At 31.6% G+C, this 27785-nt stretch overlaps 2 protein-coding genes across 6 annotated transcripts; one reads left to right on the top strand and one right to left on the bottom strand.

Annotated features, from left to right (window-relative positions):
* The first annotated feature begins 7128 nt into the window (after positions 1 to 7128).
* On the top strand, positions 7129 to 11877 carry LOC114163216 (ABSCISIC ACID-INSENSITIVE 5-like protein 5). 4 transcript variants are annotated; one of them, XM_028047390.2, is made up of 5 exons: positions 7129 to 7298; positions 7731 to 8976; positions 9926 to 9997; positions 10080 to 10109; positions 11550 to 11877. In XM_028047390.2, exons 2-5 carry the CDS (start codon positions 7900 to 7902, stop codon positions 11622 to 11624), a joined length of 1254 nt encoding a protein of 417 aa, XP_027903191.1. In that variant the 5' UTR covers positions 7129 to 7298; positions 7731 to 7899; the 3' UTR covers positions 11625 to 11877. The 4 variants fall into 4 exon arrangements, 3 of the variants coding, with proteins under 3 accessions (XP_027903191.1, XP_027903192.1, XP_027903193.1); XM_028047391.2 differs by having other exon boundaries at positions 7144 to 7298; positions 7767 to 8976; XM_028047392.2 differs by having other exon boundaries at positions 7149 to 7298; positions 7753 to 8976.
* Positions 11878 to 13977: 2100 nt separating this feature from the next.
* Positions 13978 to 19446, bottom strand: LOC114163327 (THO complex, subunit 5). 2 transcript variants are annotated; one of them, XM_085667043.1, is made up of 8 exons: positions 18963 to 19446; positions 18597 to 18887; positions 17057 to 17393; positions 16267 to 16607; positions 15904 to 16154; positions 15050 to 15620; positions 14837 to 14968; positions 13978 to 14488 (listed from the first exon to the last, which is right to left on the bottom strand). In XM_085667043.1, exons 1-8 carry the CDS (start codon positions 19191 to 19193, stop codon positions 14219 to 14221), a joined length of 2424 nt encoding a protein of 807 aa, XP_085523169.1. In that variant the 5' UTR covers positions 19194 to 19446; the 3' UTR covers positions 13978 to 14218. The 2 variants fall into 2 exon arrangements, with proteins under 2 accessions (XP_085523169.1, XP_027903375.2); XM_028047574.2 differs by having other exon boundaries at positions 16270 to 16607.
* Positions 19447 to 27785: the final 8339 nt, after the last annotated feature.

Below are 27785 nucleotides of genomic sequence, written 5' to 3'. Positions count from 1 at the left end.
TAAAGTCGTCAAAAGTTTATCATAATAAACTTTGTTATATCTATTATTTATGTCATTTACTGTTAGATTATTATTGATTTGTAATCTCACATTAGAGATGTATATGCATAAAGAAAAAGTTTATGTTGAAGATTCAACATAAACTAGACATGAAGTATAAATCTTATGATATACTACTGTTGTAAAATTAAATTAGATTTAAAATTTGTTGGAAATCCAAGTATGAAAATCGCACATTGAGTATGAAAATTTGTTGGGAATTTAAGTCCCACATTGAGTAAAAATAAGAAAATCAAACACTACATAAGTATGAAAACTCATAAATTCATCGTCTTAATGTTTTTGATTAAGAGTAGTGTCAATCCCTTATATATAAATTAGATTCATGTCTTATTAGTATTGTATCTCCTTAATTATCCTCTCTCACAAAGACTCAATAGTATTTATATATAAAAATATATATATTTCTGCATCTGAAATTTAATTCTTTTGACAATAATATATCATATTTCTTATTGAAATTGTTTTCCTTATATATATATATATATATATATATATATATATATATATATATATATATTAGTTTGAATATAATAATAAAATTGTTTAATTCACGTTTCGCGAGCTTATAACATAAATGATTTAAGCAGTTTAAAAGGTTCTAATTTAAAGGATGTAATGTTTAAAATTTAAAAAAAGGAGTTTTACAATTATTTCATATAACGATTTTATACAAAATTTCACGTAAATTACTCTAATCATAAAATTCTGTATATTAGCAAACAATTTTTAGTTCAAATATTTATGATTAAATATTACTATATTTTAGAGATGTTTCCAAACAATTTTATCCGAATGCATTTGAAGAATGGAAAAGTAAGGTGAAAAAATAAAATAAACTTTATTATAAAGTAAAATTAGCTATATGTATATGTATAATCTGATTTGAATTTAGAGGAGAATTTGTTTTATTTATTTTTTCTCCTGAAAAAAGTTGACTACCTATGGTTTGGATGATAGTGTGAAACATGTTTAAAACAAAGACTCCGAAGATAAACAATTTTGATCTCTTCTATATATAAAAAAAGAGTTTGCAAATTTGAGACGTGAGGAGCAAAAACACTTGGAAACTTTTTTTTTTCTTTTAGTTTGTGAGTGGACTAAAGATAGACATGGATGTAAAATTTGTGTGGAGGAGATTATTTACAACTTCTTTAGCTTAATTGTTTGACTACTATAATTCCCAAATCCTTATCTCCTTGTTGCTAATTCTAGGTAAGAAGTAGGTTTGTTTGTACTCTATTCATAATATTCATAATTATTCTAATTCTTAAATTAATTTATTTATTTAGTTTCATTGTTATTATTATTTTTCCTGTTTATTCATACAAACACGACATTAATATTTTGTTTTAACTAGACTATCAGAATAATGATTCAATCTGGCGTGATTTTTGATGTTGACGAGATATTATATTCAATCATCAGTTACTATAAAATTTGATGGGCAATTTATAATAATGCGTGTGTATCACAACAACCAATTCATTCTGAACCAAACATTTCAAAGTCAATGTCTCCCTACCTGTATTAAATATTTATGTTTTATCACTTCACGGTATATTCAAATTTAATATAATTTGGAACAGTTGCACAAATTAGAAATCCACCTTCACCTTTTGCTGGGTCGAGAAAAGCACAACATCGATAGTCACTCATACTCAACAAATATATTTGTTTAATAAATGAAACCAAAAATAGAAACATCATTTTTTTATAAGATATATATATATATATATATGTATTGTGTATTCTGATCACTAGACCACAGTCGATTTACGTGTATAAATATACGAGACTCAATATAAAGTCGATCTACGAAGTCCAAATTTTTTACTGGTTTATTATGAAGGCGGCATAACAAAAGAATAACACAAACAAAACTAATAGAGAATCCAAATTCCGATCTACGTGCATATATGTGTTAGGTCCGATCTGAAATTTTTGTATGTATATAAATGAAGGTTCAACTCATAAACTTGTAATTCATCCCCTCTTCCCAAAAATAATAACTAAATAATCACGTAATTATATTTTCACAGAAATCAGGATAACCTTGACACACGTCAATCACCTACCACAATTCTAAAAGAACTGAAGTAAAAACGATTTCAAAACCTAAAGCTAGATAGTTTCTTTAAAAGGGAATAAATTAACCGAGTAAGTCACTACTATAATAAAAAAGTATCAAACATCTAGCAAAAAGAACAAGTTGCGACCCTCGTATACTTCAAGTTCATATATATATATATATATATATATATATATATATATATATATATATATATATATATATATATATATATATATGTGAGGATTTAGTGGGAGTGGGTTCAGAGATGAAAACAGCCTCCAATTGCTTTGCAACACAGTGTTGAGAGGAACAGATATTATGGCAGAAAGCAAAAAAAAACCGTTGTACTTAATTTCACACTTATCCATTCCTAATCATTTTCTTTTTCACTCTCAACTTTGGATTGGATCATCTCTAACTTAGAAGATTATTGACAACGCTCATTTGACACGTATTACCAAAACAATTTTCATATCATTTTCAGACTTATAGCATTCCAATACAAAAATCATTTGAACAGAATACAATGATTATTTAATTTCAAACTTCATAAAAAAAACAGTTGTGTGCAAATGACATTACAGTCATGTTTATTATTAGTTATTAAAATAATATTAACTGTCTTTGTTAAAATATATTTGTTGAAATGAGCATAGTAAAAAATAAAAAATTTGGAACTTTTGTGCTGTATTAAAAATAAAAAGTAAAATGTTGGTGTCCCTCGACCTTGTGTGTGTTTATTTGCATTTTTTTTTTCTTAAAAGATAATATTTGTTTGTTTCACGTGCAAAATCAAATGGAGAGATGCGGACATATGGACCAATGTGTGTATTACCTTATAAAGATCTCATGTAACTTAAAGATCCTATTTTGTCTCCATAATTTAGAAAGAAATCAAACTAGCTATATATAAGTTTTTCATCAACATTAAAGAAAAAATGTTATATATTTTTTATAAGTTAATTTAAGGAACTTTTATTTTATTTGCTTTAAAAATTTATTCTTTATTTATGTATACGTTAATTTTAACTTGTAGAAAAAATATTATTTCACAAAACACATAAAAACATTGTCCAAACATATTTTATTATCTAATGTATTTAAATTTCATTAACATAATATAATGTGAAGAAAATCAATTTAACGTAAATTTTAAAAAAATATATGAAAAGTATAGATACTTATAATTTGATATAATAATAAATTTAAATGATAATGCGTTTAAGGATCTGTAAAATAATTATAAGTGGCATTCTATAAATAAAAATTAAATATGTTATTATTAAAATAAAAGGCATAAGAAAAAAATATTTTTCAGTTGAGTTTCATTTTATAAATAATATCATTTTTCTAAAATAATTTTAATTTTTTTATTTCTTTTTAAGTTTTTCATAATCCTATTAATCTTTTTGAACATCAAAGACTGTCATAGAGATCTTGACTTGACTTCATAGTTTACTTTTTGAGTAAGTTCATATTTACTCATTCTCTTTAGTTAGTTTTCATAAGTTTTGTATGTATGTTCTAGAGTTGTTACATGTGACTCAAAAAGAGTTTAAGATGAATAATTATTTATCTATGGTTGCTAGGATATGTTCATGGTCATTAGGATATGTCCAGGTTGTTGATACAAATTTTTTGTGTATATGTATAATATTTTATGAGAGCTAAAATTATTAGAATGTAGTTGAGTCAGAACTTGATTCAAGTAAGGAAAATTAGTTTATTTTTTACTAGTATTATAAGTTAAATAATTTGTTTTTGAGGATGTTGTAGTCATTACACATGTATTAATTTGTTTGATGGATTAAAAGACATGTTGATTTTGAATATTGACGTGAAATTTTGATTGTGATATTATTATGTGATTGATAAATAAATTGACGATAGATATATTAGTTTGGTAGTTGGAACTAATGAAACAAATTGATATATCTATCAAAATTTATGAATTTTTTATACTAGGTAGACGAGCCATCCTCTCATCGAGCAAAATTTAATAATTTAAAATCCAAGGACGTCAAGTTGCTATATCCTTTGACAAACCTTTTGAATAAGGCTCTTAGAATTTAGGTCGTTGGTCAAGTAAATCACTTACTAAGCGAAATTCATTTTATAAAATTTAGAGAGCTCAAGTTGGGTGGGTTGCTAGACAAGTCTAGTCTCATTGACAAAATTTAATTAATAAGGACTTTCAACACTTGATTGTTGGGCGAATCAATCCTCTCGCTGAGTGGGATTATTTTACTTAAAATATAGATAGGTAAAAGAAGATTGTCGTTGATTGAAGCACTGGTTCATTTAGAAAGATCTCGCTAAACAGGTAGGGATGTTCGTGGAGTAAACCTTGTTATTCAAACACTCCCAAAGTTGTCTTGCTTGACAATTTTATATCCTCACTGAGCGAGAGAGGAAGATTTTATACAAAAATAAATATTTTTAGATTTTGAAATGAAAACATGTAAGTGCGTGATTGAGTAGAACCACAATTTAGCCATAATCTATTGTTCATACGTGTGAGACCGAGTAGAGTTAGAGTATTTACCATAATCTAGTGAGTTGTTGTTTGATGATGTGATGCATTTATTTTAAAGACGAAAATACTGTATATTGAATGGTTATAATATGTGTATTGAGTGAAAATTTTTCAAAAAAATTATTGTAACTGTACTGATATTAAACCAATATAAAGAAAATGTTACGTGATCAGAATCGATGAAATTTCTATAATTTGAAATGTGGAATGAAATAATTATATCGACTAATTTGTAAAAGTTCACCTAATTTGTAAAAGTTCACCTTATCATAGAATTGATTTTTGAAATGAGACTTTTGTTATTAATGTTTTGATTAAATTATATTAATTAACTGATGGATGTGATATGAAAAAAAAAAGTGATTTTCAGTATTTAATTTTATAAATGCATTTTAAGTATGTTATCTTATCCTGTTTTATTGCTTGTGTTGTTTCAAGTATAATGATTGTGTTATTGAGAAGATATCATATCTCACATGGGAATACCAACAAATTGTAGGACAGATACATGCGTGAATATATAATAATTTATTTATTTTAAATTTTTTATTATATATATATTCGTGTTTTTTATATATGAATTTAAACTCTTCAGTAAATTTTAAAGATAATGTAATTATTGGAATGAAACGTTACAGGCTGTAAAATTGTATTATTGAAAGTTATTTTATATCCATGTGGACAAAAGAGATGTTTTATGTTTTGTTTTACGTTTTTAAAATAAAATAAAAAGACAACAAAATTGCAATGCCATGGTAATTTAAAAAATTATCTAGGAAAAAACATTGTAAGAAACAATAATCTATAAGTAGCTATATAGAAATAAAATGGAATATAAAAAAAAAGTTGCATCAAAACTCACAATTTTTTGATTTGTTTTTTTGCCATCTTGTCATAAATGCTTTGAACTTTGAACTTTGAACGGTAAAAGGAAGAAGGAAAATGAATGAATTAGAAAATAATTGCATCAATCAAGTTTTGGTATAGATAGAAATCAACATGCATTAAAAATAAATTTTTGTACCAGCCAACAACTGATATATTCATGCAAGTGACTTAGGTTATTTTTTATTTGTGAAAGTAAAATAAATATCAATGAATTTATAGTTACTCACTCTTAACAAACTAAGTTAGACCGTTATAACACTTCAATAACCTGAATTGTAAATTTAATTTGTAACAATGATCCAAAATTGTTATTTACAAATACAACATTAATCAATAAAGTCAATCAAGAAATTAGTTTTCTTGTTTGAGACTACAAAAGTAATACAAGTTATACCATTTTTTTTACCTAGTCACAAGTTCTAATTCTTTTCTGCATAAGTTTAATAAAATATTTATTCATAACTAAATGAGTTAAATACATATTTTAACAATTAAGTATGCTATACTTTATCATCTCTGGTTTCTTTCACCACTTTTATGATACATGCTTTTCTTTATAGGATAGGAAAAAAGTGTTATGGTTAAGCACTTTATATTTAATTAAAAAAAAAATTTGGGTGGAAGGACAGTGTTCAGTGCAAGGAAGAAAGCAGGAATTGGTGACCATACCTTTAGCAGAAACGTGTACGGCTGAGATTCTCCCAGAAAGCGGAATACTATTGGTTGGCTATCACATTGCACACAATCCTTTTTCATTGGTACACCTCTCCAAGTCGGCACTCTGCAAACTCCATTATTATGTCTTTCTCATCATATTTTAATGCTTTCTTTATTATTACACACATCTTAATAATACTTTAATATTATCTTCATAAATATTCATTCAAATTTTTATCCATTCTAACCCCTATTATTACTCTTGAAAATAATATTTATTTTATTGTAAAAATATTTATTAATTCATAAATCAATACCTTGGAATATTTGTTAATAAGAAGTTTAGTTATATGTGTTCGAAATTTGAAATTAAAGTTCTTTATTAAATAATCTTCACACAGCATGCGTGAAGCTCTTTTCATGGGCAGGTTACTTTTCTTTGGAACAAAATATGATGCAATTTAAAATTATTTATAATAAAACTGTATCAATAAATCAATGAAACTCGATCTATAATATATATATATATATATATATATATATATATATATATATATATAAATATTGACCTAATAGCATGTCAGTGAACACAACTTACTGATTTTGGATAATAAACCTACTTATCATCCTAATAAGGACACAAAAATATCTTGAAATAAAAGAAGATATTTAGATATCTAAAAGAAGCATTAGATATATTTTAAGAAACTAATTCAGTCATATATCATAAAAAAGTCATTTTTTTTCTTGATATTTTGACAAAAAGCAAGAAAATAGGAGTGAAGGGCATTTGAAAGTTGAAATTGAAAAAAGAGAGAATTGAATTAAATTGGCAGGAGCAGGAGCATGGTGTTAATAAGATAAAATAAAATAAAATAAAATAAAATAAAACTTAGGTTTGTGCGTTGAAAAGGAAAAATGAAAAAAGATTGTTAGTGTTTGAGACAGAAGGACACTTGGCAGTTGGAGCAGAGGGTTGAGAGCGAGGAAGAAGGAACGCAGCCAACAAAGTGTAAACTCTCATCAGACACCAAAATCATACCAAATCGGGAATACCTAAGTTTCGTAAAATAAATAGCAAAGGTATTGCTATTGCTATTGCAATTGCTATTCCTTCCACATCCCCTCCATTCTTTTTATATGCTTACAAATTCTTATCTGCTTTTATTCCTCCACTTTCTTATTTCTATCTTTTCTATCTTTCACTTCAAACACTCACGCAACAATTCTCTTCACTATCACCTCACAACATAATTGATACTAGGCTTCAAATTCGGATTCTTTCAAATTAGGATCTCAATTCATCAAATTACTAGGATGCTGCTACATGCTACATGTAATAATTTCTTCTGCCATATGTATAGATAAAATAGGTTACCCAGATAAAATGTAAGTGTAACACAATCCAACTGTACCGCACTCACTACTCACAATAGATTAACGCCTCTTTGTAGTTTCATGATTCTTGGAAGCTCACCGTACCTGAGTTCTACTTTCTCTGCTCATTTTTTTTAGGTTTTTATTTGGATGTAAATAGTTTGTACTTGGTAGGTAATTGGTGATTCTCTGAATTTCCTGCCGGAAAATTAAGGAGACTAGTGTTAGTTTTGGTGCGGAGGAGGGGAAAACTGAGATTTGGATTCGGATCAGGTTGGGATTGCGTTTGGTTGTTTAAAATTTCGATATGAATTTCAAGAGCTTCGGGAATGAAGCTGGCGGCGGCGGTGGCGACGGAGGAGGGAGGCCGGTGGGGAACTTCTCCCTCACGCGGCAGCCGTCGGTGTACTCGCTGACGTTCGACGAGTTCATGAACAGCATGGGAGGTTCGGGGAAGGACTTTGGCTCCATGAACATGGACGAGTTGCTCAAGAACATTTGGACGGCGGAGGAGGTTCATACAATGGCTTCGGCGGGCGTTGCCACCGAGGACGTAGGAGCCGGCGTCAGCCATTTGCAGCGGCAGGGGTCGCTGACGCTGCCGCGGACTCTGAGCCAGAAGACAGTGGATGAGGTTTGGAAGGACATTTCGAAGGATTACGGTGGGCACGGCGGGCCCAATCTTGCACAGACGCCGAGACAGCCCACTCTGGGAGAGATGACTTTGGAGGAGTTTCTGGTCAGAGCTGGTGTTGTTAGGGAAGATGCGAAGCCAAACGATGCCGTTTTCATGGATCTGGCTCGTGCAGGGAATAACAACGGTTTGGGGTTTGGGTTCCAGCAGATGAACAAGGTTTCTACTGCTACCGGTTTGATGGGTAACCGGTTGAACAATGACCCACTGGTGGGTCTTCAGTCTTCTGCCAATTTGCCTTTGAATGTTAATGGGGTGAGATCATCCGGTCAGCAGCCACAGATGCAGAGTCCACAGTCTCAGCAACAGCATCAGCAGCAGATATTTCCTAAGCAGAGTCCTATGTCCTATGCAGCTGCTCAGATGCCCCAGGGAATGGTGAGGGGTGGGATTGTGGGACTCGGTGGTGATCAGGGTTTGAGCGTGCAAGCTGGAGGGATTGGTATGGTTGGTTTGGCACCTGGGTCAGTTCATGTTGCTACTGGGTCTCCTGCTGCTAACCAAATATCCAGTGATAAGATGACCAAGAGCAATGGTGATACCTCGTCTGTCTCACCGGTGCCTTATGTCTTTAACGGAGGTATGCGAGGGAGGAAGAGTGGAGGAGCTGTGGAGAAGGTGATTGAGAGGAGGCAGAGAAGGATGATAAAGAACAGAGAGTCAGCTGCCAGGTCACGGGCACGCAAGCAGGTGAATATTTGTTCCGCTATCCTAAATTTAGCAATCATAGTTCTATTGCATTTGCATATTCAAATGAACAAGTACTTAAATTCAAAAAGACTGGTTTAATTTCTCTAGTTAGAACGTAAGTGTGTCAATGGGTTGATGCAATCACTTTAAACATGTACATAGGCATGTTTGAGTAAACAATTTAATTAAAAAGAGCTTATGTCATTAGGGCTTAAAAAAAGCTAGCATGAAGCTTATTAAAAGCATATAAAAAGAGCTTTGTTATAAGCTATTTTTTCAAACTTTAATTAAACACCTCTAACTTTCAGTTTAAATGCCTAAATGCAAGACGAGCCGATAATAAAACTTGTGTTTTGTTTATAACTCATCTTTGGTCTTGCAACCTCCATCAACCGGTATGAGATAATCAAATGCCTGCCGTTGCAGACTGTAGATTTTACTTTCAATATCAGAAAGGAGGGAGGAGTAGCTGTAACATTTTTCATGAAAATACGCCTCATAATTTTCTATAATAGGGTTAGTGAATGTTCAGTTCTAAAATTGAAAGAATATGATGACGATATGCGTCATGTTATTTCTTTACTAATAGTAATACTGCTCGGCCATTGACGTTCTGCTTTTATCCTCTGTGAACATGCTGTATACCCTGAAAGATTATGCAGCAGAATGGTAATATGATAGCGATCTGATCTGATGAAAGGTGAAAGATTTTGAGAAGTTACAATCATGAGAAGTTGTAAAGATCCAGGTTATTACAAGGTAATTGAACAGCTGGTTGGGAACATCACTAACAGTTGGATCATCATAAAATCCAAAGAAGCATATAATAAGTAAAAATGTATTAACTTGTAAGACATAACGTGGGAGGAAGTGCAGGTTGAAATTTTGTAAGATGTATTCAGTTTTCTGGTCTAAGTTCGGTCTCACATTTTCATTTTATTTGTTTCAGGCTTATACTATGGAATTGGAAGCAGAAGTTGCAAAGTTAAAAGAGGAGAACCAGGAACTTCTGAAAAAACAGGTAATTATGGTTATTGTTTCATGTATACGAATTTATGTCGCAATAAAATTTGGCCTAATCGACGTTTATTTGGGTATTGCAGGCTGAAATCATGGAAATTCAGAAAAATCAAGTAAGTTGGCTTTCTTTTTTTTTTTTTCTTTCTGTCAGCATTCCATTTGCTCCTTCTTATTTTTCATTACTCCTTGTAAAGTATTTTGCAGACCTTAATTTAGCGATTGCCGTAACCTTATGTCCTGTTGCATGACTGATTGGTTAATATATCATGAATCATGGTTAAATTTTCTACTCGAGTACATATTATTTTGTCAGTCCTCAAGTAAGACCATTTTTTTCCACAAAAGTTATTCACCGATCAATGGAGCATTCTGAAGACAACCTTTGGTCACAAACTATGTCAATCAGCAGCACAAATTGGTGTGCTAGTCATGTTAAACTTGTGATGAATGAGGTTGTAGGTTTGGTGCAAAACGGTGCTACAATGATAGACCTGATTTGAACTACCACCTAGTTTAGGTTCTTCTGTTAATTATGTCATTCGATTAGTTACTAAAACAAGTGTTTCAGTCCATTTTTATTTGATTAAATTTTTGTCGATGTATTGTCTCTGTAAGGTTGACTTTTAATTCTCTAGTTGAGTCTTGTCTCTCAGACATTTTTTCTTTGGTTTATGGGTGTTGAATTGATATGATGATTCATTATGTAAAGCTACTAAGAAATGTTTTAATATAACCATTTAAATGAACTGAAAAGCCTGTTCACCTAGTAATAATCAATCTTACATTAGTATCACATGAAAGGTTGTAGTAGAGAGACATCAGCAATCACTGTTAGTGAATATTTTTGAGATCAGAGATTTTCAGCCATGTAAACCAGTTTGCTTATCTGTTCATATGGCTTGTGTCCAAAAAGTCTTTTGGAATAATCTATAATTAGTTGGGTTGTTTTTTATTTTTTGGGGTGGGTGGGTAAATTTTTGTTACGTTTGTGAAGGAGTGGTTTTGGAATTTCAACACAGGAGTCTCCAGGATTTTTCGTATAAAAAAATGTCAGTTTCGTGTGGTGCATGTGCTTGAGTTTTAAATTCCTGGTTAAGATATCTATATACAAGTAACACGTTCAAAAATTTCATCAGATTGGCCTGTCATGCCCCAAATTTGCAGTTCTTTTGATGAGTACAATTAGAGTGATTATGAACTAGTATGTCCTGTTGACGAATTGACGAATTCTTTTTTGATAAGTGTTTTCTCACCTACTTCATTGTGTTAATATATGTTTAGGACTGCCTGCACTTGTTCCAGAATCGTATAAAGCTAAAACATAGGATTTTCAAACTCGAACGAAATACTTCCATTTCAATGGACTTGATATAATAGGGGGAGGATTTCGAATGAAGTTGTCTATTAATTAATATTGTTGTGTCTTTGTGTTTTTTTCTGACAAGTTGTCACTGTAATATGCAAGGACTTACTGATTCAAAGTATATATTGTAAGAGATTACAAATTGATGCATCCGTAGTGCTGAATTTCTTTTCATTCAATAATATTGCAGGTTAAGGAAATGATGAATTTGCAACGAGAAGTCAAGAGAAGACGCCTGAGACGAACACAAACTGGTCCGTGGTAGAGTGAAGATTGTACTATGACTCTACCGTTAAAATATATGTACATAATTATAAAAACGTATTCTGTTGTAGATCGAGGCTCTGGTAGTTTTTAGATTAGCACTTGGAAACTTTCACGTCTTACTTCTCTTTTGAACACGTTAGGAAGGGTATGCATAGTATCAGGAGAATATGTTTCAGCACACATCCAATTTCATGTCACCATTGGTTAGACAATCTTGTGAAGTAGCACTTTTCCTGGATTTTATTTGGTGAGATTGCGTGTCCAATATATGCACTTCTCTTCATTCACCATATTTTAGTTACCAGATCTTCCATTTTATCATTTGCATATCTAGAGGAGATAATTAAGTAAACCAAACCAGTGTGTACTTTTCTTCTGCTTCTGGGATTCAGAAGTATTCACGTAAAAGTTGCGTGTTGCTGCTTCTGGAATTCATGAAAGTGGTCACTTCTATTTTACTGAACATGGTTAGTATCTTTGGGATCGGAGCCTAACGAATAAATAAATAAATGAAGTTTGAAATTCTAATCTCAAAAATATCAAAAAGAAATTAATTTCTCCGATAGACAACTGTTAAGTCATTTTAATCACTAAAGTCAAGGATTTATTAATATGAATCTCTACAGACAGTGATGCCATTTTAACTTCAACTTTAATATGCATTCCTCAATTCAATCTGGGTCAGCAAGAATCAAATGAGACTAGTGATTATTTGATTTTTCAAGTCCAAAATGATTACCAAATTTTGAACAGAATCCAGTTAACTCACTAATTGTAATGAAATAAATTAATAACTATATAAATCAAGATAAATTTACTAATTATATAATTTTAAGAGACTTGTAATCGTCAAGTGCTAATTTGACACACTAACGGTGATTTAAACCTGTTAAATCTACCGTCAGTCTGATTTCTCATTTGAGTTACCCTAAGAATCTAAGATGGACTTTACATTCCAGCATAGTTTGTAGAAACAGACTCATTATTGGATTTATTGGTTCAATCTTCAAAAGGCAAATTCTTCATGCACTCGTTTTCATCCTGCACCTCCATGGGATGGTGAAAAGACTTTTTACCCTTAATAAAAAAATAAACAAAACTATATTCTAGTATAATCATAACGTGTTTGAAACAAAATACATATTTTAAATTGTAAAATATGGAATATACTTTCGAATATTAAAATGCATTTCAAATTTACAATTTAGAATGAAATTTGAATTCTTTACTGATTCAACAAAGAATTTAAAACTATTTTTAAATTACTCAATCTAGAATATGTAATCTTTTTTCAAGGACATTCTAGATTGTGCGCTGTCTTAATTCCGGTATGTACAATTTTGCCCGTAGCCAAAATCGTTGGCATGGCTCAGGTAAATGAAACTCTAGCAACTTCTTCCTCATCAAGACTTCATCGTCAGAAATATATGAAAAAGTTTAAGAATGAAGTTCTGCTTCAGCAGATATCAAACGAATTACAATTCAGCAGAGATGATGAGTGCTTTAAGGGCGAGTTCTTACTGGTTTTGTTTCTACTGCAGCTGTGTGATAATAAAGGCAAGTGGTAAGAATGCAGTAAAACACTAAATAAGCCGAAAACTAAATCCTAAGTCATAATCAAATATTTATAGTAGCACAGAAAACCCAATTTGTATACAGCGTCGAGCAACTGCCACATTATGAATTTGTATTTCAAATTGTATATTCTAAATTGTAAAAGTTTTACATCCCACAATACAAATTTCGTATTGCTGACAAAATACAAAAAATGTTGATATTTAACGTTCTGGATTATCCGAAACTAAAACTGAAAGGAAAATTAGAAAAATTTTAATTTACGGAGGTATAAAATGAAATTATGGAGATGCAGGAAGAACCTGCTTCTTCAAAAGTGCTTAATGATGATTGGATTATATAGTAGGCTATTGACGGGTTTGGACTTTAAGCCCAATAAAAGGGCTGGCACTACGTGGAAGGTTCCAATATCCTGTACCCCACTTTACGGGGAATAGAAGGGAGAGAAAATGGAATCTTTCACTTGGAATCTTATGAAAGGTTGGACAGAGTCACCTCTTCTGTGAGTAGCATTGGCTCTGGGGATGATATGGGGATATCTTCTGTAATTGCTTCTGTTTTTCAATTAATCATACAATCTTCTGTTCCTCTTGAACTGGGTTCCTATCACAATAATCAACAAAAGAAAATACTACAACCACTACGAAGGAGACCTCAGTAATGTGAAACTAACAGAAATTCCACCCGTGATTCCTGCTCCAATATACTGAAACCGAACTAGCTGCTTTCGACAGAAATCAAATCATATAATAATAACAAAAAATCAACAGCTGAAATGAAACCATCAAAATTTTATCAGTGTCTTAGCCATTTCTCTGATTGTACGAGTCAAGAACAATGTTGTGACATGGTTGGATGAACGCATATATTAGAGGTACGATCATATCCTCGCAACAGTAAAAATTCACACCACATTCTATTGCATCCATTTGTCATCTCCAGAGCTGAGAATTACTTTTTGAGACAGTTTGGAGGGAAGTCTTCATGTCTTTGTAAACAACAGGCAAGAACCTACAGCTATTGGGGACAGCTGGAATTGTGTTTCATGTCTTTCCAGGAGATCATCTTCCTGCGATCCCTTCCTCTAAAACATCTATCCAGGAATCGACCAGTAACAGGCTTACATAAGCCAACATCAACCACGGAAGTACAATTTGTCCTTTCAGACGACGATGGGAATGTCTCATCCAAATAACAGTCGAACAACATAGCAAGACAACTAACTTGATGAGCCAATACATAATTTTGTTGATTGACAGGTAGCATCCTCAGTATGTGTAGATTGACCTACAATTTAGAAAGGGTAGCAAAAACAAGGGCCATGAGCAGGACAAAATCAATAAAATATGTAAAACTTGTATGATGAAGAGATATTAGGTATTATTTTCCTCTTTTTTCTTTTGTACTTTATACTTTATTGGGAGAACCCCGGGGAGGGAGGGAGGGAAGGGAAGAGGGGAGAGGAAATGAGCCACAATGTTCTATCAAGAACTTACAAGTGATCTGTGGTTCTCAGAAGCTAAATTGTCGCTATGTATTACCGTCCCATCCCATAATTCACATTCCTTAGAGAATCCTATCCACACGAAGCTAATAATTTTACTCCAGTAACATCTTGAGTGATTAAGTACTCACCTCTGCTTCCATTGCACGGAGTTCATTATACCACTCTAATCCTAACTTGTCACGCTTTTCCCCAGAAGATATACAGCGAACACTCAATGCAAAGAGAGGAGGCCTCAGAGGATATTCCATACTGATCTTTATCTGTCAAATGATAAAAAGTCTAGATCAAATTGCCAATAGATAACTGAATTAAACTGTGTAGATTAAGGAGTATTCGTTTACCTTAGCTTCTAAATTCACATTGTTCTCATCTGCACTGATTTTTCTGCAAAGAACTAAACAAAATTCCTTGAGCCCATGATCCATCCATGATACAGAATTTCGCTCATGGTAATTGGATAACGTATTTTCATGTTCTAGTTCAGTCTGTGCTGGTTCATCTAGATCGCTTTCAGTATCCAGCAAGAAATCAGAACTGTCATCATACTTTTTGAAACTCTGTGACCTGATTTTATTGAGTGGAAGAACGATACTTTTAGAAATTAAGTTCAGCTGTGTGGAATGGTCAAGCTTGGACATGTTAGGAAGCAAAGTTGGAAGCTCCCCGTCTTCTGTAATACTCTCAGGTTCTGCTTTTGTGGCATCAGAACGTTCATTTACATCAGCATCCATTGGTTCCTGAACACGCTCCTCTTCATCGATGACAGCAGAAGATGAGGACTCTCTAGGTACAGGTGGAAGTCTTACTGGTGACCAGCTATCCAAATTGCACAAAGGAGTGTGAAAAGCCCAAGGAACACTTTTGCAGGACAAACGAGGCCAGTCAAGCTTTGCGAGAGATTCTAGCTGTTCCCTGTAAGCCAGTGAAGAATTCATGAAATTAGAACTCAAGTGTGCCCAACCAAATACGTAAAGCAAGATAAACAGAGATGCTCGAAAATAGAATGAAATTTTACTAAATTCAGGATATATCACAACAGGAAGGCAAACAAAGAAGCAATACAAAGATGCAAATGCAACAACATAACCAAAGCAATGCCTGATAGCAAACTTCAATTTAATCAAAACATATTCATTAATATCAAGAAAGGCCCTTCACATTCTAAAACTGCAAACATACTACAACAGTGACTCACAGAAGAGCCAATTGAGCTTTTCTTCTATTGCGGATCCTCTGCAGAACTGTCGATACTCGGTTCTGCTGGCGATATAGTGAAAGACCTGATATAACATTTTCATTCTTGGCTGCTCCACTGTCGTCAGTAAGAAGTAAGGGAGACACCTCAGGCAAGAAATCAATCCCCGCCAGGTGCTGAGCCCATTTGTAAGGACGTGAAGTTCTTTGAGTATTGAATGTTATAGCATCTTGAACAAAGAGTTTGGCAGACTGCACCGCCATTCAAATAGAAATAAATGGCATATAAATAATAAGTCAGAGAATAGATTATCGACTGCGGGAAGGAAAAAAAAATTATGCAATAACTGTGTAAAGGCACTACAACCTGCTGAGGAAGCTCAAGCCCCGTATCATTAGGGAATAAATTACATAATATATCGTTCTCTGGACCTTCATTACAACCTTCTATTCCAACACAGACAACGTTCAACTTCACCAAATACTCAAACCTTAGAGTAATAAGTTTGGTAGGTTTTGAATCAGAATCCTGATCTTCGTACACATGGATAATGACTTTGAGCGGGTGAACTTGAAATATTCCCCCTTGGTCAAGGCTCTCCTTTGCTTGAACCCTCCGTGGCCTTTTCCTCCGTCTCTGACCATCTTCTTCTTCATCAGGAGCATCGTCTTCCAATTTGGAACTCTCCACTGTAGTGGAATTGTCTGAATAATAAAAAACATCATAGTGAATCCTTAAGTTCCATTCTGGTATGTTGGAAATAACAGAAACCAATTTAACCTTTGTACAGATATTCCAAAGCTATGCCAGGCACACACGTAGAAATATTGTAAATTTTTAAACATCCATTCAATTAAGCCAGAGAAAAATGAACTAAAGACCATTAATAAAACTTTTACGGCAGTACTTTCGCACTAGTAATAAATTTATTTTACTGTATTTTTATCCCAATTTTAGTAATAAAACCAGTGACAATTTTCAAAATCTATAAATATCTCAAGCAAACAATACAGTTTTTAAAGCTGATTCATTAAAAAGATAATGTCCTTAGGTATAATCCAGAGTCAGTAGATACGCTATCAGCTGCAAGAGTACAGACAACACATATTCAAACAAGAATAATGGTAAAATTCATAAATCAACTACCAATTACCATTGTCCTTGTGAGCCTGTTGACGAGCAAAAGCTTGAGCATCTTTCAGGCTTCCTATAATCTCCAGATCAATGGGTTCTCCAAAGGCCTCCTTTTGAGCCAACAGCTGCGAGTAAATCACGTATAGGGCTGGAGGAAGTAACTCTGCAGAATGATGCTGCTTTAATTTCTTTGTATGATGAAGCCCGAGCTGGTTTTGTACAGGCAGGGAGGCCTTCTTAAGAGATTTGAGATGTGATGGGAGACTTGTCAGGAACTTCTTTCGGTTTGCAATAGTTTGCAAAAGAATTTTCTTTTGTTGTTCCAGCTTCTCATGAAGTTTGCAGAGTTCTTTACGCTGATACAAAATTGGAAATAATAATTATAAGCATGCCTACAACTATTTGCAAGAAAAATTCAAAGACACACGATTATTAAAGGAATAGCAATAGACAAATAAACCTTTGAAAGAATTGTTCAACACTATCCCTATGTTTAGGTGGGTGAAAATGGAGAGGAAGGCAACAGGATACAAATACCAATTTTCATTATTTGCTTCAGAAAACAAAAGTACACAATTTTACATGGGGGTCCCACGTATACAAACACTTATCCGCTAAATTGCAGTGAAATTAGGAGCAAGCATAATTGTTGTTTGCTTTTTTTGTTATAGTTTTTTAAAATTAAAGATCGATGTGCTTAACTGATACGGAAATCCCACCTAAGAAGGGTATGCATGTATATATATATATATATATATATATATATATATATATATAGATGTGCATGCATTAGTCAGATCCTAGATCGATTTGGAAATCCCACCTACGATTTGGTTCATATCTTCGATTTGTCTTAACTTTGACCTTGCCTGATATAGTTGTAAGAAAAACAGTTCAGTTGATAGTTCAACAGATCTAAAAAAATATATTATATATTCGAGCAATTTTCTGGGTTTAAGGATTATTATGTATACATATGTTTGTTTGGTTTAAATTCTAATTAATAAGTGCATGGGTGTATAGTTTTCCGTCTGAGATAGTGTTCTCCTAATGAGGATTTTTTAAGGAAGTTCTATACCACTATTTTGGATTTCAGCATACGGTAGTAAAGAATCATAGTTAGAGTCGCTAACATCTGTATGATATTCAAAATTTTCCATGTTGGCTTCTTCCCCCATTGTGTTTAACTATAAGAGCATTAACTTCTAGACAAGGTTCTAGAGTTAGTCTGCAACCACGATTTCAATCACAAAATGGAAATTTGTGGAGTCTCTGTAACTGTAATTGAGGTCGTATTTGTCCACAATTTCCCACAATATGAAGGACCAAAAACAAAAACGAGTGCAATTAAAAACCTTGCTTCTAGCTTTTCAATGCAAAAACATTCAGGGCACAGGCACATTGCATAAACGTCTGCCGGAAGCCAATATAATAAAAATGAAAACATACAATAACGATATTGTACACTCCTTTCTGTTTCACTATCCCAATTTTCCCAATCCACCTAATTTCAAATTGTCAAGTAGACTCGTTAAGTAGGAATTTTATCGCAAAGTAACCTGGAATAACTCGAAATTGAGCCTCCGGAGCATGAGATTGTGCGCAGCGTCGTTCGACAAAACGGAGTCCTTGATATCTTGTGGAGCGTCACGGAAAAACTCCTCCTCAGGAACAAGGTCAATGTCAGGATATTTCGATTTGAAGTCTTTGCAGGCCTTTATCGCCTTAACGTAGTGGTTTTTCTCGTACATGAGGTTGTGAAGCTGCAGCGTAGTGAAATCCACCGGCGCCTTAGCACGCTCCGTTTCGGTTTTGACGCGGTCTTCCTCAAGCAAGATAGAGCGATTTGCCTGAAAGCAAAAGAAAGAGAGTTATAAAGCCTAAATCAGAGAATGAGAATGAAAGAGAAGTGCAGAGTAGAGTACCTGGCGAAGAGTGATGAAGTGTAAGAACATCTGAGTAACGAGATCCCGAAGATGTTGTTTAGGTTTTCCGTCCTTTTTAATGGAGAGTATGTCGGCGACGATGTTCTCTACGGAAGCCTTGCTGTTGCGCAACATTTCGTAGGGCGATTCCTCCGACTTGTGAGGCTCTGAAGAATGTTCCTCTTCCTCCACGCCACCTATCGATCCCTCTTCTATCTCACCGTCTTCCATTGATTCTCTTCTCTTTTTTGTCACAACCTTGACCTAAACCCCTTTTTTCCGCTTTTCGCTTTCGATACAATGTCAGAGACAACTCTGTTACTTTCTCTCCAATTACTTCCTTCCTGCACTAAATTCCGACGGCTACGACGGAAAACAATCAAACTGCAACGACGGTTACGACGGAAGACAGTCAAACTGCAACCATTGCTGCTTAATCAGTGTTCATTGCTCGACGGAGGGGTTTAGTTCGATTACATTTTAAAAAAATATTTAAATGATTAAAGAAAACCTTTTTTTTCAGAGTGATTTAATTTTCATTTATTTAACGAAATAATGGCTTGCCTAATTCATATTTTTTAAATGTTTTTTCTTTAAAATTGTTAATAATCAGGTTTAATTATTCTTATAATTCTTATTTTTGTACAAAATTATTAAATGGATCCTTTTAATATTTTTAAGTTTTAAAATAAATTAAGAAATTTTCATCAAAATTAAAATTATTAATAAAATTGATTTGTTTTATTAATGTAATTATATAATCATAACGTTAATTTTAATAAAAAAATCATTGATTCTTCTAAAAAAAATTAAATTACAAAAAGTGATTAAACATGTTAATTACTGTGTGTGTTGAGACATGTTTTTCCTTTGTGTACATTATTTCAAATGTTTTAAAAATATTATCAAATGTTATTTAAGACATTTACTTCGGTATGCATCATTGCATTTTCAACTTACACACCACACCAAAGATACATTAGAATTTCCAAATTTCTGAAATTATATAATAATAGATCCAATCCTATCTAACCATTGTAGACCCAAAATCGTACTCTTAACTCTTCTATCTTTTATTGTTCGTTTCTTAACAGTAATAATAATATATTATATAATTAACAAAAAAATTATTTTTTGTTGATTTTTTAGTATAAAGTTTTATTCTTACTAATATAATCTCTTTGATTTATTTTATTATTTATATATAATAAATAATAATTACACATGTTCACGAGAAGGACGTGTTTGAGTCAACATGTCGTAGAAATTGAGTTCATGAATAAACTTTGTTGATAATCTTTAAGTACTTTAATAGTGAGCAGATACACACATAATTTTTTTTAATTAAAGTGAAGATTATCAATTAAAAATGTTGGATAGTTTTTAAAATACTTGCAAGAAAGAAAAAAATTATTTAGGTCATGTTGTAATCAGAATTCCCAAGTTGAAGTATATTTTAGAAGCTTACTTAAGGAGAAAAAAAAAAAGGCTATCACATCCTTTTAGTTGTAACCTTAATCGTGAGTAATCAAAATGTTTCTTACTCACCACCATAGAGGCAGAATTTGGGCTATGAATTTTTTTTATTTTTTTCTGGTCCACGATTTGGAATCCAAAAGCAATCATGTGTTGCTCCCTCGCGGCCTTTATTGTAAATCACCACTGGGAGCTTCTCCCTGCACCTCCAATAGTTCTTCTGTACCTCCAAAAATGACTGTTATATCCTTATTTACTATGGGTGAAAGAGTGGGTGAAAGTGGGTGGGACGCACGCAGTAAATGAAATTTACTGCGTCGCCAACGTTCTGCACCCCCAAAACCTTATTTCTTCTACTCTTCGTTTGTTCTCCATCCCAGTATCGGTTTGAGAGTTTTAACTTTTTACGAAACGGATTACAGAATCCGTGTCACATGGTTATGAAACGGATTCTGTAATCCGTTTCGTAAAAAATTTTGCAATTTTTTTTGAAACGGAATCTGTATTCCGTTTCCCATACATTTTGCTTTTCTCATTCATTACAAAATTACACCTCACCCTATTACTTTTAAACCTTACTTCTGTGTCCTAACCATATCTATAATAAAATAAAATAAAAATTAATAAATAAAAAAGAATCGCCCAAAACGGATTTCACATTTGCTGAAAAACCAAACAACACATCCCAAAACGGATTCCAGGTTCCATTTCAGCACCCGGCTTCCACAATCCGTTTCACCTAAAATAAAATAAAAAAAAATGTTTTTTATGAGAAACGGATTACACAATTTGTTTCCTTAAAAAAGGATTCCATGGTAGTGATTGCTGACAGTGTTAACCTCAGACTGAAGAACATAGTTGAAGCAAGATCATGAGGGTGTTTCCGAGGTTCAAGTTTCTGTCAAGAGCAGTGCACGAGGAACAGGAGGGTGAGCATGATGGGGAGAGAAACAAGTATCCTTTAACGGAAGGAAGCTTGTGCACGTCCTTAACGTTAACTGTTTGGAAAAAATCCCTAGTGATTAGTTGTAAAGGGTTCACCGTGATTGATTCGTATGGAAACCTAGCTTATAGGGTTGACAATTACATCGGCCACCCCAATGAAGTCATTCTTATGGACGCTTCAGGAAACTCTGTCCTCACTCTGCACCGCTCCAGGGTATGCATGTCTATGTCTTCTTCCCCTTCATCTTTCTTTCTTTCCTTCCGTGCTTTAATGCGTAAGTTGTTCAATTTCTCTGTACAAGACTTTCAAGATCGAAGCAGATGAAGAAATTATAAAATTGCAATTTTGGAACATGTGAAATTTCTTTATAAAGAAATGGGATGAGACCATTATTGCACTGTTTGCACTAACTATAATATGTGGATGGTGGTCCTTTGTTAATCATATAAAATGATACCTGTGGTTTGGAAAATAATTTAGCTAAAATGTTACTATCAGTACAAATTTGTTGTGCCATTAAGAATGAAACAAATTAAGATGGTATTGTAGATGACATCATGCAGCCAACATCTAAACCCTTAAATTCGAGAGAGCAGAGAAGAATTTTTTTTTTAAGGAAACGGAGTGTGTAATCCGTTTCCCATAAAAAACTTTGTTTTTTATTTTATTTTAGGTGAAATGAATCGTGGAAGCCGTTTCCAGAGTGCTGAAACGGAATCTAGGAGAAGAAATAAGGTTTTATGTAATCCGTTTCGTAAATTTGAGACCCCAAGCAGTGCCTCCGACCATCACTCATAGCTTTTGATTCCAAGCCGTGGAACTGCCGCCACATTGTTCACCAACAAGCTCACTTTTTCTTCCACCGTCAACCTTCCAATCAGATAAGCCCCTTGTGGCGGCGTTCTTTGGGTCACACGCAAAAGGCTCGCATGCCTCGCCACGCCATAACACTATCAGGAAGAAGAAGAAGATAGTGGTGAGAGGTGAAAAGAGTGAAGCCATTGTAGGGAAAGGGAAAATAAAAAGTAGTGGTGGCTTGAGAAGTTATGGGAGGGATGGAACAATGTTTATATATATGTAAGGGAACATCATGGCTTGTTGTCCAATGCCATGTTGTTTCATACAGAAGTTGCTATTAGCTGTTGAATTTTCCATTGTCTTTTTACCTTCTTTTTCTTAGGAAATGAAGCAACTTGGCTGGTGAGATTTAATGCAAGTTGATGACTTAAAAAAAGTTATAAATTTCTAAATTTTTGAAGCGGATTTCAACCTTCGTTTCATATATTTATTTTAAAATATTTGTTAAAAAATATTAATATATTATTTTATTTTTAAAATATACATTAAATACGTAAATATGATTAAAATAAAAAATAATAAACTAAAAAAATAATTAAAATTCAAAAAGTATTATATTTAAAATAAAATTAAAAAGAATTGGAATAAATTTTCGTTTTTTTATCTAATTTAAAGTTTAATTATCATTTAGTTTTATTTATTTTTATAATTACATTTATTTTTCAAAAAGTTATTTACAAATCAAATTATATATATATATATATATATATATATATATATATATATATATTACTTTATTTTTAGATATATTAAAATATATGAAAACATAATAAATAAACAAAACAAAAATTAAAAAATATATTTAAAATTTAAAAATCATATACTTTAAATAAAATAAAAAAAGTTATAATAAAATGAATAATTTTTCAATTTAAAGTTTAAGTATTTTTTAATTTAATTTAATTTATATAAAACGGATTGTGAAATCCGTTTCTTACAAAAACGAAAAAAAAAAAGCAAAACGAGTAGTGAAATCCGTTTCTTAAAATCTTGAAGCGGATTCTGTCATCCATTTTGGCATTTTTTGGAGGTGCAGAAGCCTATAACAAAAGCAGATTCGTGTTGACTGGGTGCAAGAGTGCAGTGCAGTTAATTTTTTTTTTACTGTATTTTCTCTTTCTTCGTTTAAGGGTAAAATTGGAAACAAAAAAAGTTTTATGGGTACAGGAGAAATGCTTTGGGGTTCAGGGAGAAGCCCCCTTCACCATTTATTTGCATGGGCTAAAACCATGATGATTGCTCTAATTTCAGGATTTTTGTTTTCAAGTGTTGATAACGTAAATTTTCAATACAATTCTCATTAGTTAAACTTTATTAAAAATTATATTACAATGAATGAAATAATTAAATACAGTATGAGACTCAAATTTGTTTATAATTTTCAATAAACTCCAACCTATGGAAAATGTGCATTTCAATATCTCTTCCATAAATAATCAAATTAGCTAATGGGCCTTTAATCATAATATTCTAAAAGAAAATCCAAAAAATTCGTTGTAATTTATATTAGCCTATAATTCTATGTAATAAATTATGGTGATAATTCTTCTATATTTTTTAAATTATTTTTATCGTTCCATCACGATCTGAATTGTTATAATAACGATAATAAATTAAGTATGAGATTTAGTATATGTCGGAGTGGAAACAGTTAATGAAGGACCACTTATCTTATCATATCACAGAGGAATCAGAGCAGATATGAAGATGACAATCCAGTATTAACTATTTCGTCCTTTTCTGCCGATGTTAATGTTATGCAATTACTTTTGATCTCAAATTAGTGAACTTGTTAATAAATCACACTCCATCAATTTTCTTCCTTCAAATGCTAAAAGGTCTCCCGAAACAGCAAATTAAAAAATTTAATGGCATTTTTTCATCACAATGAACTGAAATACGCTTCTTAATACTTTTTAATACGATTTTCATTTTTTTTTCCTGAGATAATTTTCTTAGGTCCATGTTATCGTAGACTATACAAGCTTCATGTTTTATTTATCTTATCTTGATACAATTAATTATTTGTTGCATTACTAAATATGTTTTTCTTATCATTGCTATATAACTCGTCGTAATTTTCAATATTATTATTAACATTGTACTTACATTATTATTATTATTATCCATTTGTCATACGCATCAAAACAATAAATATTTTAATTATTTTTAACTGGTGTATTTACTTTCTTTTATACTATTTATTTATTTTTACACTATTAAAAATTCTCATTTTATATAAGATTTTTCTTGCAAATTTGTTAAAAAAATTTTAAAAAAATACTTTTTTCTATCATTTTTTTAAAATTTTAATTGGCAAATGATTCATTCATAGATCATTATTTTCTAAAAAATTATAAAATTTGTAAGTATTTCTTACAAAATTTGTTACGAAAAGTGTTTTATATAAAATATTTTGCAGAAAAATAGATGGTAATTTATTACAAATTTTTTTCACAACAAAATTTGTAAATATTTTTTACGAAAAAATTTCAAAACCAAATTGACAGAAAATATAAGTTTTTTTAGTAGTATTACTTATTGTATAAGATTTTTTTTCTTCTATATTTCCTTTATTCCAAAGAACATGTTCTTCTATATATATATATATATATATATATATATATATATATATATATATATATATATATATATATATTTTACTTTTCTTCTTAATTTTTAAGTTCTTTTGTTTCACTCATAATGTAAGTCTTGGTGAGAAAGCTGGAGAAATAGAATAAAACCAGAAGATTTATTATAATATTATTATTAGTATTTGATCACACACTGCTTTTATTTGACTAATTGGCTTTGTCAACACCTTACATAAAGGATTTGAACATGTTATGTGCTGTTTCTTTTCACTACACATGGTATTTTCTTTCATAGCTTAAAGTTGCTGCTGAACATTGAATTCTTCATCTTTGCGTCAATCTAGAGAAAGAATTTGGATAAAATGTTTCTCTAGAACACGCATCTCACAGCAAAAATGTACATTCAACTAAAAACACTATACTGTGTTTGTCAAGTTCTTCTCCCCCACAATGCTACACAATCCAATTCAATCCACAAATAACAATATTTTATGTTTTTGTTCCTACATTATTTTCTTTCGGTTTTGGCCATATCCTCTCTACTCTTCAAAACCATCATATACATTTTTTATTCTCAATGTTTTTACAAGATTAAACTGACTCAAGAAACAACTGCAGATACTATAAACATGTTCAACTAATACATTGTTATTTTGGAGAAGTTTGGGTAACTTTTTTAACCGAGGAATCAAATAAGTGCCTCTAAAATAATTCAATGCAACCACTACATATAGAGATATTTTTATTTATTGCACGTGATATTTTTGGATATTTAATTATATATATAAACAATGGTTGGTTAGCACTATACCCTGGAATTACAGACAACTTGGCCTCCCATGAAGTGAACCAATTAAAGTTTAGAAGATGAGAGATGTTAGAGTCACGACAAGACAAGCAAATAGCCATTCCTAATATCTTTCTCTTTATCTCTTCGAGCTTTGGTGGGATACTCCGCACCCTACTTTTCCTAGCAACAAAGTTATTTTCTAAATTATTTGGGTTAAATATGTTTTTTTGCCTTCACTCTTACGAATATTTAAATTAATTTATTTTGAGATTTTGAATCAATTTAGTCCATCATTTTTCAAAATAGGTATATTTAATCCTTTTAATCAAATTTTGTTAAATTTATTTGACATTTCAAGTGTGTTTCATAATAGTATTTGACGTATCATTAAAGCAAAAATGTGTCAAATAGTATAAACAACTCAAATACAATCCTTAAATACATATAAAACATAAGTAAATTTACCAAAATTTGAGATTTGATCAAAAGAACTAAATTCACGTATTTCGAAAGATGAATGATTAAATTGGTCCAAAGTTTTAAAATGGACTAATTTCAAAATTTAATGAAAGTTAAAACACCAAAAACATATTTAACCCTATTTTTTTCTACAACTATGAGCATCTTACAGATATAGATTTAGTTGAGTGTAGTATAAACAACATGTTGAAACGAACTTGTTTAAGTCTTTTTTATCCGATATACAATATTTTAAGTAAAGGCCTTATTTTATATATAAAAATAAACTTAAGCAACAAAGAGTCAATGTATAACATTTTGACGGAAGAAAAAAATAATCTAACAAATATTGCATCTAAAGTGCAAAAGTCTATATATTTTAAGCTATGAAATGCAAGAATAATATTTCCAACTCAAAAATGTTTATCATGCCGAAACACATTGAACAAAGTACAGAATCAATGTTGAGAAAGATAATATTCAATAAAAAAAAACGTACATACTACACAATTGAAGCGGGAGTAATAAAAGAAGATAGAACAACCACAATTATTCTTTAATATATAGGGAAGAAAAATAAGGGCGATCGTGAAAGTGATGTTCCCCTAAAACATAAATATGCAGTGTAAAATATCACTCAAATCACGAGAAATATTGTGTCTAACAAGTAATGAGTGAAACATAATTGTTGTACCGTTTTCAATCCTCTAAACAACGTTTCAATACTACGAATACAAGAATAATTAAAATTATAAAAAGAAGTCCAACTAAAAATGTAAGCTTTATTGGTGAAAATTAGGCATAGGTAAAGTTAATAACTGATTTTATATATAATTAGTAATGGTTATCCACAAAATACAATCACAAATTACTATCTATGTTAAATTATTTACTTTTTATATTGATTTTCGAAAAAACTAATCAACCTCTGAATTGTGAGTACTAATAAAAAACTAAATTGTTATTAGATGAGAGTAGGAATGACAAAAATACTCGCGTCCGTGGATATCCGCAGATAAAATCTGCGGCGGATAGTTACTATCCGCGGATATTTATTACCCGCGGGTAGCGGGTATTTTAATACCCGCTTATAAACGGGTCAGGTATGGGTATCATACTATCTGTACCCGCGGGTACCCGTTACCCGCAAAAGATTAAAATTAAAATTTAATTTATATTTTATTAAGTTAAATTTAATTAAAATTAAAATTAATAGTATATTTTATTATGTCAAATTTAATTATAATTAAAATTTAATTTAATTTATATTTTATTTTTATAATTTTATATTAAAAAATTTATAAAATATATATATTTTTTAAATATTTATGGGTATCGGATATCCATAGGTACCCGCGAGTTTTAAAAATATCCGCGGGTATTTTTTAAGTGGATACCCGAGCGGGTAGTGGACAAATTTTTTTGGCGGGTCGGGTTGCGGGTAGACACTATTCGTGCCCGACCTGACCTGTTGCCATCCCTAGACTAGAGTGAAAGTATATTTGGCATCGTTTGCAAAATAATTAAGCTCAAAGCTAAATTATATAGTTGTTGTATTTCCCTTCAATAAGAAAAAGGATGGATTTTTGTTAGTTTGTAGATATGATATCATATATTATAATTTGGATTGAATATTTATATGATAACAAATATAGGGAGTTTATATTGCTTCTAATTAAGTGATTAATATTTCACAATTA

The sequence above is a fragment of the Vigna unguiculata genome, chromosome 9, assembly GCF_037176805.1.
Source record: "Vigna unguiculata cultivar grain cowpea cultivar isolate G323 ecotype 2 chromosome 9, ASM3717680v1, whole genome shotgun sequence".
Taxonomy (NCBI): Eukaryota; Viridiplantae; Streptophyta; class Magnoliopsida; order Fabales; family Fabaceae; genus Vigna; species Vigna unguiculata.
This window is presented reverse-complemented; position numbering and strand designations above follow the sequence as displayed.